Here is a 13,937-nt window from a genome sequence, read left to right on the forward strand (position 1 = left end):
CTGCTGTTTTCTGCCCCACACCAAATACTCGCGTTTCAGCCCGACTGACAAACATCCGTTTAATCTGTTTTACGCAAACCTGTACATTTCTCCCCCAAAAGGGGGGGAGGCTGAGAGTCCGGAGGGCTGGGGTACAGAACGCTCTGAGCGCGGAGCAACTCAGCTCCACCCAGGCGGTCCCTGCAGAGCACACTGGGGTACAAACAAACACCTCCTACCTCCCCCCCCCTCCCGAAACAAAGCGACGCACCGTGAGCCAAACCCCGGCTCACAAACCCCAAATCCTTCAGGATTAAGCTTTCATTTTCCTGCGAAAACCGGCGGGGCCGCTCACACCATTTCATCCAGCAGAGTGCCGATGCTGGCGTGGGGCTGGGCTGGACCTGCCATTGGTTTGTTGCACATGGGGCACACGCAGCGCACTTCCAGCCACTTCACCAGGCACCTGCGGAGCAGAGACGTGGGAGGATGTAAATCCCCAGAAAGGAATCCCCTGCTGCCCACACACCTGTACTCACTTTCGGTGGAAGGCGTGCTGGCACGGCAGCACCCCCAGCTCCTCCTTCACCTTGAAGTCCTCCAGACAGACGGCACAGGTCTGCTGCAGGGGGTGAGAAAGAGGTGAGGGTGAGCAAGAATACATGGAACCCAAAGTGATGTCCATGCACAGCCCCTGCTAGAAATGCTGTGGCTGGGGAAGCCCTGCTGCTGGAATGCCTCTCCCCGGGTATTCCCAGCCCCACGCTGCTCAAGAAAGGGTTTTGCTTCCTGATTTTCAACCCAGAACTATTGATTCCAGCCTGATGCTGACACATCCCTGTCCAACTCTGTCACCATACAACCCCAGGAGCCCCATGTGAGCCCAAAGGATGGAGCTGTGATGAATGCACCATACTCACCCCATGCACATTCAGCCTCCGGGCATCACCTTTCAAAACCACCTGGGAAGGAGACAGCAGATGAGTATCAGGAGCAGCTGGGGACTGATCCAGTGGTAGGTTTCTATGAAGGAAGCATCGAGCTGGGAAAAGTCCAAGCTGGACAAACAGTGCCCATGTGCTCATCAGCCACCTCAAATGGGGCTCCGGGCTCCTGTGGGACAGACCCAGCCCTTAAGCTTCACTGAAATGAGCCAGGCAGGGGCAGGTTGAGCTGGGCACTGCAGCTGTGTGCCCAATGTGTTGGTGAGTAAGCTGGGGACAAGAACCATCACACCCTGCTGCATCCCAACCAGCTGCTCCCACCTCCTACATCGACCCCACATCTCTAGAGGCGTCTGCAGAAAACAGCCATCAGCCTTACCTCCTTGTACCCAAATCTCTCACTCTGTGCCTGGTGCCGCAGTTTGCTAGAGATGGGGAGAAAAAAAAGCACCGTGAACTTTACAGCATCCCCGAGAGGAGCATCTGAACAGCATGGATACAGTTCCAGGATGCTCCCTAAGTCCCCCTCCCAAAGCCCCTCTCCTGCAGAGCCAAGGGCTCTGCTCCACCTGCAGAAATCAGCAGCAGGCAGCGATAAGGGCCGACGGCCCCAATTGTTTGCCTTCGGAAGTCATTCGCGGCACAGGAAGCGCCCTATTTCCAGCACTCACCCACTGGCAGCTCCCAGCCCCACCATGACCTTGGCCGAGACAGACAGAGGAAAGAGCTGCTTGCAGAGCAACCCAGCAAAGCATAGGGGGAATGAGAGCGCTTGCAGCCTTCACTTCTCCCCCAGGCCAGGCACTGAGGTGTGCTCCCAGAGCCCCCAAATGGCTGAGGGTTGCAGTGGGGCTGAGGCATCCTGCAGTGAAGGACAGAGCAACTCGAGCCCACAAGAAACACCAGCTGCTGCTGCTGAGTTTAAAAATAGCCTTCCCTGAGCTGGGAGGGGAGTGGAAAGACATCCTTCTCCTGTGCAGCACTGCTCCTTCCCCTGCCCAACACAATGCATTGCTCCGCGTGGTCCCATGAAAAACAAGAGCCCCTTCCTGCGTTTCCTGCTCTGCTCTGCCACAGGGGACCAGGGGACTGAGCCTGGCCCCAATCCTTGGGACAGAGCCTTGTGATGAGCAGCTCTTGTGCAACGGGACAAAGCGATGGGCACAGTGGTCCAGGCGCTGCGGATGCTCCTGGATGATGAGTCCCCATCAGAACAGCAATCAGTGCTGCAGGGTTCCGGCTCACCTGATGAAGTAGCAGCAGAAGATGAGGCTGAGCACGAAGACAAAGATGCCGGTGCCAAAAATGATCATGTAGATGTTGAGTGGCAGGTCCTGGAATGTGATGGGGGGCATCGTGCAGGGTTTACTGGTGTAAATCAGCCCCAGACTGCAGGAGCACCCTTTGAGGGGAGAAGAAAACTCAGTATTTAGATTAGAAAAAAGAGGTGAAGAACAGAAGAAGATGAAACTTACCTTCTGCCATTCCATACAGGATATGCCAGACAGGGTAGGAGGTCACCCTGCAGACCAGGGCAGGAGACGTGTGCAGCTCCTGCTCACTCCCATCTGTACTCTCCCAATGCAGTCCCCAGAGCCTCCCATCCTCTAACAAAAGCCCTGACACTGTCTTCTGGGCTGGAAATCAGAGATATCTGCAGGGGCAGCACCACTTCTTTTGCCAGCACTGACTGCTGCATCTCCACAGACCTGAGCTGCTCTCCAGCAGCACGATGTGCCAAAGGCAGGGCATGATGTGCCTGCGAAGGATGGGAGGCATCCAGCTCAGAGATGTGCATCAGGTGAGCATCTGGGCTGCAAGAAACGAGGTTTTCCTGCCTACAGAGGGCAGAGCCACTGCTGGCCTTTGCCTCCTGTAATTGCTTGACGCAGCCTATGTGCCACTCATCTATGGAGCATGAAAGGGAGGATTTGTTTGTTGGCTGCTGTTCTCCCAGCATTCTGCTCTCCAGACCACCAGGTGCAGGAAAAGACAATAGGAAAGGGTTGCTTTTTTTTTTTTTTTTTTTTTTTTTTCCCCTGCTGGAAATGATTGCAGGGGGAAAAGAAGAAAAAAATATATTAAAAGAACTATCTCAGCTCTTAAAAAAAACCCCAGGGAACAAGCACATGAGGTAATGCTGTGTGCAGGGTGCACAGACTGCTCAGCAGTGCTGAGGGATGGAGCAAGGCTCAATTTGAAGGTGACCAAAAGGAGAACAGTTGTGGCAACGATCATAGCCCATGAGCATGCAGATAAAGCAATGCTCCTTCCACGTGTGAAAAGCTCCACTGCCACAAGAACTACGGCACCAGGAGCAGCCCCAAAACAAGCTAAGGGTTGGGAAGCTGAGTCCCATTTGGCCCTTCTTTTGATGGGAATGCAGGGCTGTCCCCACTCTTTGCCACTCACACACAGGGATTGGCAGAGCAGTAACACGGAGCAGGGGCACAGATGAGGTAGGAGAGGAGAAGCTGTAACTTACAGCCCTGTACTGAAGGAAGCAGAGAGGAGCAGCTCTGACACGTCCCTGCCAGTCGCAACACAGCTGGCAGGGTTAATTTTAGACCCACCAGCTTAGCAAGGTTCATTCCTGCTAAAAAGGCGTTCAGGAATTCCCAAGGGCCAGAAGGCAGCACAGCTCTGGGCAGTGCCTGACCCGGCTAGGGAGCAGGATGAGTCCTGGAGCAGCAATCCCAGCCATTCTAACCAGACCCCCTGGCTCCTGCATCTCTTCCCAATGGAATTTATTAGCAGGACGGGCGCTGATTTGGTGCTGGGATTAATTAGCACAGCCCTTTGCCTGACAAAAGCTTTTGTATTTTTAGCTCGAGAGGAACAGAGCAAATCTGGTTTTAATACAGCAAAGGCCCGATGGGCACCAAACCCAAACCAACCAATGTAAGCCTCCCCAGAGCCAGTTCTGCACCTGAAAGCAGAGGCCTGGAAAGCAGCAGGCACGAATGGTGACTCTGTCTGTGCAGTGCTTTGTGAGCTGGATGCAGGCATGGGGTTTGTGCTGAGCACAGCTTCTCCCTCACCCCCAATTCTTGTTCAATCAAACAAATGGAAAACTCAGCAGGTCATTAAATAAAACCATTCTTTCCACTCCCGCACAAAAGCTATGAGCTTTGCATCACCAAAATTGAATGCAGCTTCCATATAATTTTTGCTGTGATGCTGCAATGGGCTTCCTGCAAAAGCCTGCCCTGTGCCAACAGCTCACAGCAGGGACAGTGCCTACCAAAGATCAGGGCTGGGGACCACCAAATCCCCCAGAGAACAGCTGAGCAATGGGAGGAAAAGCTGTGATGCCAAAGAGGAGCTGCAGTTCCAGGCCAGCGCAGCACATACCTTCTGTTATGAAATGGGGAGCACAACTATTTGGGTTGAAAACTCAATTTCTTTGCTGGATATCACGTTTATTCGCACCAATGGCCCCGATTCTGCGACGATCCTCACAAGTATACAACAAAGCAATTTTGCTGGACACCATTGACTTAAATATTTGTGAGGTCAGGGCTTAAGGCCAAAACACACACGTCAGATGCTTAAGGCCAGTCCTAAACCCACATCCTGGCCTTTACACAAGGGCAGGCTCTGTTCTCAGCGCTGCCCAAAGCCCAAACAGGAGGAAGCTGGGAGAGCTGTGGCTGCTCAGAGCCTCCCAAAGCAAATTCTGTGCCTGGGGCTGCTGCATTTGCTGCTGAGGAGCACTAATGCAGCCCACGAGGGCAACCCACGGCTGGCACATGGGCAGCCTGCCTGCCTGCAGGAGCACTGCTCACCCCAGCTGCACAGCACACGCAGGGCATTGCGTTACAGCAGAGGAAGCCACTGGTTGCATTATATTTAGCTTCAAAGGCTGTAACCCCTCCATAAATTAAAAGAACCCGGCCTTTGTTGCTGAGGCAGAGCTTTGATGGTGGAATTCCCAGCTCAGCTTCTCAGCTATTAGTCATAAAAATCAACCACTTCTCGTTTAAACAGAACTCCCTCACATGTGCAAACAGTTCCATGTTTCTGTGAGTTTCTTTCAGCCAGGAGCAGAGTGAGGAGCCGTGCCTGGGCTCCACTAACATAAGTTCATTCCACAGACACGTGGGAGAAGGGTTTGCATTTTGAGCAACACGAGCAAAAAAGCTGCAAGTTTCATCAGCAGTGGGCTTGGAGCTCTGGAAGTGAACCAGAAACAAGAGGGAGGTGACCGTGACCGTGACCCTGACCCTGACCCTAATCCTGACCCGAGTCCACGGAGCTCCGGGAGGAGCCAGAAGGCACCGCCCGGGACGCGAAGCAGCCTGGAACCACCCCAACCCCTCAACCCCATCCCGGTTAAGGCTGTAGCCCCAAACCCCGGCCCCGCTCTCACCGTGGCACCACTGGAACGGGGGCATCCGGGAGCGGCTCCGCGGGGCCGGACCGGCTCCGCCGTGCGTAGCGCCGGGCCATGGCCGGGAGCGGGGCCGGGCCGGGCGGCAGGGAGCGGCCCCGGCCCCTCAAACTCCGCCCCGGCCCACGGAGCCGCCCCTGGAGCCGCCCCCGGTCTCGGAGCTTCGGGTTCTGCTCGCCCCGAGCTCCGCTCTGCGCCGGGGAGGAGAGCACCGTGCATCCCTGCGAGACGTCCCGCACGTTGGATGGGGCTGCTGGGGGATATCCCAGCCCATGGCAGGAACGGGAGCAGAAGGATTTTTAGGTGCCTTCCAACTCAAACCCTTCTGTGATTCTGTGCATCAGCCGTCCGGGGAGCTGTGCTGCAGGCGCTGAGCTCCCAGTGACTCTCAGCCTTGTGCAAGCGATGCAAAGGAGATTTGGGCATGATCAGACACTTCCCTCGATGAGCAGCATCCCTCGCTGCTCATCGACCTCCCAGCAGAGATGCCCGGGCACTGCCAGCATTCAGCAATGCACAGCACACCCAGCAATGCACAGCACCCACAGCAATGCACAGCACACAGCGATGCACAGCACACAGCAGTGCACAGCACACCCAGCAATGCACAGCACCCAGCACTGCACAGCACACCCAGCAATGCACAGCACACAGCAATGCACAGCACCCACAGCAATGCACAGCACCCACAGCAATGCACAGCACAGCACACACAGCAATACACAGCACACCCAGCAGTGCACAACACACCCAGCAATGCACAGCACACAGCAATGCACAGCACCCAGTGATGCACAGCACCCACAGCAATGCACAGCACAGCACACACAGCAATACACAGCACACCCAGCAGTGCACAACACACCCAGCAATGCACAGCACACGCAGTCTGACAGTAATTTCATTCTCTGATTCACCCCTTTCTGTCCTGGACTGAGGATCAGGGAGGACTTCTGCCCATCCTAACCCTGAGCACACCGAGGCAATGTTCTTCCACACCCATGGCAGATTTGCAGCCTGAACACAAAGTCTGTCTCAAAGCACACAAGGGATGGCCAGATTTCTTCCTTAGCACTGCCTTTATTTGTACAGGTTATCACTAAGCACGGAGGACACCCAAACACTATGAATAAAGGCCTGTTTGCCGGGGACCATATGCCAGACCTAATTCACATCGCTGCACAGACCGAAAACAAATGGGAAACAAGACAAGGAACACACACAGCTTCAGTCTCCTGGGAGGGAAAGATGGGACAGGCTTGGCAGATGCATCTGCCACACGGGAGAACCAACCCTTGAAGGCTTCCAGGAGCCAACAGGGGTCCAGAATAACCTGAAACGTGGGGCCATGTCTCTCCAGAGGCATCTCTGCATGAGCAGGCTGGGAAGGAGGCTATGCATTAGGCCTACCTAAGTGGCAAGATTGCAGGTTGAGGGCCTATGCTTTACCACTAGGAATAGCTCGCATGTCTGTGGACCCCCTCTGCGGGGGGAGACCGGTTGCATGGAACCCATTAGCTGCCAAGCATCTGCACCAAGAGGAAAGCCCTGTCTACCTCTGCCACTCAGTGGTATGGGATGAGCACTGCGCTGCTCCCACCACACGGCCCTTCTCATCCTCCTTCACGTGCTCCTCTTCAGCCTCAGGGCATTGTCCAGGGCGACCAGCTGGCGCAAGAACCCCCGGTTGGGGATGATGCCACGGTGATCCTTGACCGTCTTTATGGCTTCTACGAGGGGCATGTGGTGGCGGATCATGAGGTAGGCGAGGACCAAGGTGGCCGACCTGCTCACCCCGACAGCACAGTGCACAAGGATCCTTCCTGTGGGTAAAACACAGGGGCTGTGTCACAGCAGGGTGAATATCCCAAATACAAAGTTACTGAGGATCCAAATTTGCTGCGTGCATCCTGGTGCTGAAGTCAGGCGTGCAGCCTCCAGGGCTGCAGGTAGGGCCTCAGCTATAGCATGGCTATGATGCACAGTTGTCCCCTCCTTGGCAAAGGGTATCAGAGCAACAGGGTCTCCCAAAACAGTCTGAATAGGAGCAGCCACAGTGCTGAGGCTGTGACCCATGGGGCCAGGACTCTAATATGGCCCATCTCCTCTTTGGAGGAGGCGATCCAGACCAGAAGATTGTTGGACTATATTGCCTTAGTGATCTTTTCCAACCTTAATATTTCTATGATTCTGCAAAGACATCAGCCTGGAAGTAGCTTTGTTTCCTAGGATGCCAATCAGCTTTCCACCCACCCTCCGCATTCCCCACGTCTGTCCCACCGCTCTTTATCACTGACCTTCATTCAGCGCCTGATGGATGAAGTCAGCTGCAGGATAGAAGTAGGGGCTCATGTCAAAGGAGGGCGAGTCGTGGGCCTCGATGCCCAAGTAGCGGATGCCCGTGCCCTCGTAGTACTCTGCACCCCCTCTCCATTTGCTGTGCGAGGCGTTGAGGATGTGGGTGATGCGCAGGTGAGCCAGCTCACGCCGGTTGGCTGCTATATCTCTGCAAGAAGGGAGAAACAGTGCAGGAAAATTCCACGTTAAAGAGAAGTTTCAAATGTCCTGGTCAAGCATTTGCATCTGAGAAAGCCAAAGGAGAAGGAAAGATGCTGAACTCAAACTCACAGTGATAGGTAATCTCACAGTCCACGGGCACATGGTCCTTCCTCCTCCTTCAACCCATGTCCTCCTCTCCCTCACTTTCCCAACTTTCCTCTCCTAGTCTCCTCCATTTCAAAAACCATCCCTCATCCCCTCACTTCTCATCCCCTTGTGATACGTACTGATCTCCCAGGTAGAGTCCCGGCCAGACCTCATCAGCATGGTTACAGGCTGTCTTCCCTGTGTACAGCAACCGTTCGAGCTCGAAGATGCTGAGGATGGGATGGTGGTTGCGTTCCTCCCGCACACCCCGACTCGGTGACCTGGTGCTGTTCCTGGAGAACCGGGACAGGAAAGCCATTGGAGCTGCCGAGACCCACAAGGCATACCTGTGGGGTCTTGAAGGCCGCAGAGTGGCCTGGAGGTCTCTTCTGCTGCTGCTGCCACCCACGGTCCTGTGATGGAAGTGGTGGAGTTGCTGTTAGAAGGATGGGGAGCTCCCACTCCAGCCCTGCTGTAGAGCTGCTGGCCTGAAACAGCCAGGCCCAATCTTCCTGCAGAGAGGGCAGTGTACAGGCAGCTATCCAGTGGTTCCCGCCGTGAGACAGCATCACCTACGGTCCCTTCCAAGAAGCAATACTGCTGGGGAGCAGTTTGTAATGCCAGGACTGAGGAGGGAAGCCAGAAAGGCAGCCAGATTGCTGAGTCTCCATGGGCTGAGGTTCTGCTCCAGCTCCACAACTTTGGGTTGAAGCCATATTGGCAAGAGATGCTCCATACAGGACCACCTTCCTCCTGAGCTGGCTCGGGGGCTTTGCCTGCCAGCAGGACAAAGCCAGCTCAAGAACTGATGCTGCCAACCTGTGATCAAAAGCAACGAAAGGCGGCCAGCTCTGGGCAAGCCACCAGGATTGGGGAGGAAATGCCCCAAACAGGTGGAGGATTCCATATGGCACCGTGCAGAGCCTGGCCTGGGCCCAGACTGCTGCAGACCAGGCACAAAAGCCTGCAGGGAGGGAGTGCAGGATTAACCCTTCTGAGCACAGCAGTCCTGCTGCTGCTTTTGAACATCAGGGCTGGTTTCAGGTGGGAAAGAGTTAAGTGGATGAGAAAGCTCATTTTACAGAGTCGGTCCTCTGGGATACAGCTCCACTCTCAAACCTTTGGATCATGGTGATACATGTCACCCATCTGCAGAAAACCTCCCTGGAGCAGTGGCAGTCCCTGCAGCCAGGCATTAGCTCAGAGCTGCCTTCTGCTGCCCAACCAATGCAACCCCTCAACACGAGCATGCAATCCCCATGCAGTTCCCCTTCCCACCATCTTGCTGCTGCTCTGAGCTGCCTGAGGGACAGAAGGTGTCCCCAGGGCCCTCACCGCAACCCCAGCAGCAGCTCAGTGCTGCCCACTTCTCCCAGGGACCCTGGGAGAGGAAGCTGAGTGACATTGGGCTGGAGCAGATCACATCTCCCTGCTCTGACATTTCGCCCAGGGCACCTGCCAGCAGCCAGCAGCGTGGAAGGGAGAAGCCTCCAGCCATTTCTTGGCAATGTGTGTAGGAGAAAAACATTGCAAGGACATAGGGGAGCTCAGAGGGGGTCCAGAGACCCCTGGGTGTTCTCCTCCCCTCGCCCTGTGCCTGGGGTGCTGCACAGAGAGGTCAGTGCTGTCTGCACCCTTGTCCCAGGCACTGCTCCCCAGTTCTGAGCAGGGCTGGATCTCACCCTGACACATCTTCTCTGCCCTGATGAATTTTGGACTCCTTCATGCTGGGAATTCAGACTTGGCAAAGCCCACCTGGAAAAGGGATTCAGTGTGGCTGCGTGCCGGGCCCTTAAACCTTGGGTGACCTTGGCTGCAGCGCAGCCACATGCCACCATAGGCAGCATGAGGAAACAAACAACAGAGGGGTCTGAAAAAAAACACCACGTCATCATTACGAGGCTGTGCTGAGCCAAACAGCAGACCCCCTTATTGCTGCAAAACCAGCAATCCATACCTATGGGGGGGGGGGATGCAGCTCTAACCTCAGGCCCAGAGCTGGCTTCCAGCATCCCACCCCCAGCACACTGTTGTGCCTGAAGTGCTGCAGGGGAAGAGAAACTGCCCCGCATCCGAGTACTCAGGACAGACCCCACCCTCCCCCTATAGGCACCCCATCAGAGCTCACAGCCCGCTCTGCCCATGGCTGCTCGGAGCCCCTCTGCTTGTCATGCCATGCTCAGAGGGAGGGGAGTAGCAGGAGAGCTGCCTGGAGCAGAGCACGCTCCCGGAGACAGACAGACAGACACGCAAGAGGGAGGAGACGCCCACCCTGTTACTCTACCTTGGTGAGGGCTGAGATGTCTCTGCTCCAAACGTGTGGTGTGCTCAGATCCAGTCGGCCATGTCTTCCTGCTGCTGCCGCCGCTGCTGTGGAAAGGCTGATGTATGAACATCTATTTTAAGGCATGACATGTCCAGAGGCAGGTTTGTTTATATCATGCTGTGCATGGATGGATAAGGGAGGAATGAGGGAGACGGACACAAACGCTGGCTCTCGTACAGGCATGCACACACCCGCACATAAATGCCCATTACTACGCAGACAAAAACAACAGCAATAATAGCAGCTTTGCTCTCACTCCTCCTCCAGCAAACCAAAGCCCCGGGCAGACAGAGAAGGGGAAAGGAAAGCTCTGATGCAATGGTGCTGGTGGCATGGTTAGCATCATTGTACCTCTGCAGCTGTCTGTGGAGGATGCTCTGTCATTTCTTTGTGATAATTGACCCTGATGAGCTCCCTTGCTGGGGTCTGTTAAGCAAAGCTGGGGTTTGGTGACAATTTCTTCATTTGTGAAGGAAATAAGCCTTGTGGGGGGATGGGGATCTGTCTTATCTATTGATACAGTCATGCCAAAGTCAGGGATAAAAAGAGGAAACTCAGAAGACTGAAGCTTTTTGTTTTGACGTCTTCTAAATGACATCGTTCATTTCAGAAGTGCTTCAGTATTTCAGTCGAATATTTCCCAGGCAGAGCACTTTGAAGTGCTGGTGTTCAATTTAAGTTTGCCACAAATCAGAAAGTAGGAGAGTCGGGGGGAGAAAACAATCTGAGAAGGAATGGAAACGCACTGTTCCAGAGCATGCAATCACCCTCAGGTTTATGGCACTCCAATTAAACAGAAAACTTTCTGCATAGTTGTGCATCTTAGGAGGCAACCTCAGGAGCTCCAGGGCTGAACGCAGCATCCCTGTGCAGCTGCCCTGTGCACTGCTGCCCTCCAGGCATGCTGTCAGCTGCCTCTGCTCCCTTTAGCTCCTGTTCAGCACGTGGGAAGATGCACCCAGAGGCCCCACAGCAGACTCCCAGGGGAGCACAGGTGCCAACAGGGGACAGCCCCAGGAAGCCCTGACCCTGCTGAGCCAGTATTTCCATGCTGTGGAATGCTGCCAGCTCAGGAAAGCCTGTCCTGTGTTTCATCCTGAGCAGAGGGTTTGGTGCCACTCACTGCAGAAAGGCCCCACTTCTGCCCTCCAAAGCATAGTGGCCAAGTGACCTATAAACAAATTTCCAGCTGTTGTGTGGACAGCTTTAACGTGGACCCTCTCCCCATTCCTATCCCAATAGTCTAAGTTGTGTTTCTAAACAGAAGTGCCAACGACTTCCATCACAAGAGGTGAAATCTGAATTAAAAAAGCCCAACATGAAATAAAATTAGATGGATAAACTCTTTGGCAGAGCATTGCCTGTAGGGAACTTACTGGCCATTTAAAGAGAGGATTAGTAGTCGGTATGTTTTTATTCCAACAATACTGGAATTGCTTTGTAAAGCAGCCAGAAGTCTCCAACAAAGCCAGTGACTTCTGAGATAATGACATCTCTGATGGTTTGGAATGTCTGGGCAGCTGCAGTGAGGAGTGTCAGCAATCTACTTCTGCAGAAGGGAAGTTTCTCAGACACAAGCCAGACCTCCCTGCCTCACCTCCTCCCTTTGTTTTCCATAAACGGTGGTGTTGTAGTGCAGACTGATTCACTCCTTGCTCCCTGGCAGGATTTATCAGCTTGTGTCCCTCCTGCAGCACCTGTCCTTGAGGACAAGAAGCCAAAGCCCCGGAGTTGGGCTGCAGGCTGGGGGGGCTCAAGCTGCACTCGGTGTTTGCTGTGACTTGCACACGCCTTGCTCACTTCCCCCACCTCCTGACCACCCTGTTGTTGCAGCTCCATCCCTCACTTGTTTTGCTCAGCTACGCACTGAAAAGCCAAAGTCACCAAGGCACAGGGAGAGAATTGAGAAGACGAACCTGGAAAGCCTTTCACCTGCCCACAGTTGCCCCAGGTGTGTCCCCCTGGGCAGCACCCAGCTGCAGGACCAGCCACAGCATCCCACAGCATCCCACAGTTCTGCTATCCTGCCAGCTCTACCACTCCACCATGCCTGAGCCCCACAGCTGCAAAGGGCTTCTGGTGCTGGGCAGGCAAAAGCTGTGTGGGTGCATGGCTGGAGAGGAAGGGAGAGGCATGCTGCAGCTTCCCTGAGCTGTGGGCATCGCTGCAGAGAGCTGCTGTAGAGCTGAGCAGCTGAAGGGCAGCACAGCAAAGGTTTCCTGCATCCCATGGCTGCAGACCTGCTGCTGAGGGGGGTGCTGCCATACAGCAGGGGTGGGATGCTGGCACAGGCAGTGCTGTATCCCCCTGTAGCTGTATCTCAGCTATTGTCAAAAACTGCTGTGCACAGCAGGCCTTCGGCGGCGAGGGCAAAGCAGCTGCTTTCAGCTCAATTAGAGGCAGAATTGGCTCCCAGCAGAATAAGCAGCACGCCTGCAGCTCCCAGCTGTCCCTCCCCTCCTAAACGGAGCTCAGAGCGGGGAGGAATAGGGGTTGGGGTTCTGCAAAACCCACAAGCAAGCTGCAAAAAGGGCAGCTTGGAAAAGTTTGCAGATCCGACCACTGGAGGCTGCTCTGGTTATACATAAATCACCACTGTGTGCATTGTCAAACATGGAAAACTCAACCCAAGGAAATAAAGGGCAGGGGTTAGAGAGTTTCTGAGCTGCTTTTTCCTGCCTTTATACTCCACATGCATGCAAATGCACCGTAGACTTCACAGCTCTATTTTAAAGATCAGAGATCAATCACTTCACGCAGTAAATGCTGCATGTCCAAAAGCCACCTGGAAGGCACAGGAGCCAGAGTTTATTACACTCAATCACAAACAGAATGGATGTATTTCATCCAACATTCACTGCTCGGCAGACCCACTGCAGAGGAGGGAGAGAGTGCAGAGGAAGCTGCAGAACACCAGCAGAAAATTAAGCCTCCTATTAACTGGCAGTCACGGCAAAAAGGCAACATTATGGAGAGGAGCAATGTGGGTGGGAGCAGTGTTGCAGCAACAAACTGAGAGGGATCTGACAAATGGGGTTTGCTTGGCACTGAGCAGCCCAGGAGGAGCTGTGTGCTCAGGTGGGGTCAGCGAGCACCCAATGGGGGAGGGAAATCCCTTGCACTGCTCTCTGGCTGTGCTGTGGGGTGTGCTGCAGGCTGCCTCATGAAGCATCACAGAACATTGGTCTGCAAGAGGCTCCTGAGGCCACACAGCCATCCCAAAGTGGTATCAACTCCATCAAAGCAGTGAGGTAACAAAGAGCAATCTTCATTCTCTATTTGCTTGCATATAGGACAGGAATGAAGGTTTCTTTGGGTCTCCATCCATGCTGTAGCTATTCTGGAAGGAAACTGCAAAGCTCGAGGTTACCTTCCCTGGGGCTCTCCCAAATCTCTCCATTCTCTGGGACAGCAGTTGTGTGCTGTTAAATCCTCTCCCAGTCCCCAAACAGAAATCTGCTTCACCATAAGAGTGGGATCGAAGGCAACAAACCCTTGGAAGGAGGATGTGCAGGAACACAGCCCCTCTGTGCCCACTCCAGAACAGACATTAAAGCCTCATCGCTTGGCCGGATCGATTCACTGCTGGAGGGGCCACTCGAGTTCTGGCAAAGCTGAGATATTTTCCATTAAAAGAAAGGAAAAGAGG

The 13,937-nt window shown here is 54.4% G+C and overlaps 2 protein-coding genes across 2 annotated transcripts; both read right to left on the reverse strand.

Annotated features, from left to right (window-relative positions):
* Positions 1 to 45: 45 nt before the first annotated feature.
* Positions 46 to 5,376, reverse strand: RNF122 (ring finger protein 122). The gene is made up of 6 exons (XM_042886295.1): positions 5,296 to 5,376; positions 2,169 to 2,325; positions 1,303 to 1,348; positions 900 to 941; positions 519 to 601; positions 46 to 445 (listed from the first exon to the last, which is right to left on the reverse strand). Exons 1-6 carry the CDS (start codon positions 5,318 to 5,320, stop codon positions 331 to 333), a joined length of 468 nt encoding a protein of 155 aa, XP_042742229.1. The 5' UTR covers positions 5,321 to 5,376; the 3' UTR covers positions 46 to 330.
* A 1,000-nt stretch (positions 5,377 to 6,376) lies between these two features.
* DUSP26 (dual specificity phosphatase 26) lies at positions 6,377 to 10,470 on the reverse strand. Its single transcript, XM_042886282.1, has 4 exons — positions 10,247 to 10,470; positions 8,103 to 8,375; positions 7,614 to 7,822; positions 6,377 to 7,139 (listed from the first exon to the last, which is right to left on the reverse strand). The coding sequence occupies exons 2-4, from the start codon at positions 8,279 to 8,281 to the stop codon at positions 6,940 to 6,942; spliced, it is 588 nt and encodes a 195-aa protein (XP_042742216.1). The 5' UTR covers positions 8,282 to 8,375; positions 10,247 to 10,470; the 3' UTR covers positions 6,377 to 6,939.
* Between the last annotated feature and the right edge of the window lie 3,467 nt (positions 10,471 to 13,937).

The sequence above is a fragment of the Lagopus leucura genome, unplaced genomic scaffold (assembly GCF_019238085.1).
Source record: "Lagopus leucura isolate 7727_CA_CO unplaced genomic scaffold, USGS_WTPT01 Super-Scaffold_100056, whole genome shotgun sequence".
NCBI lineage: Eukaryota > Metazoa > Chordata > Aves > Galliformes > Phasianidae > Lagopus > Lagopus leucura.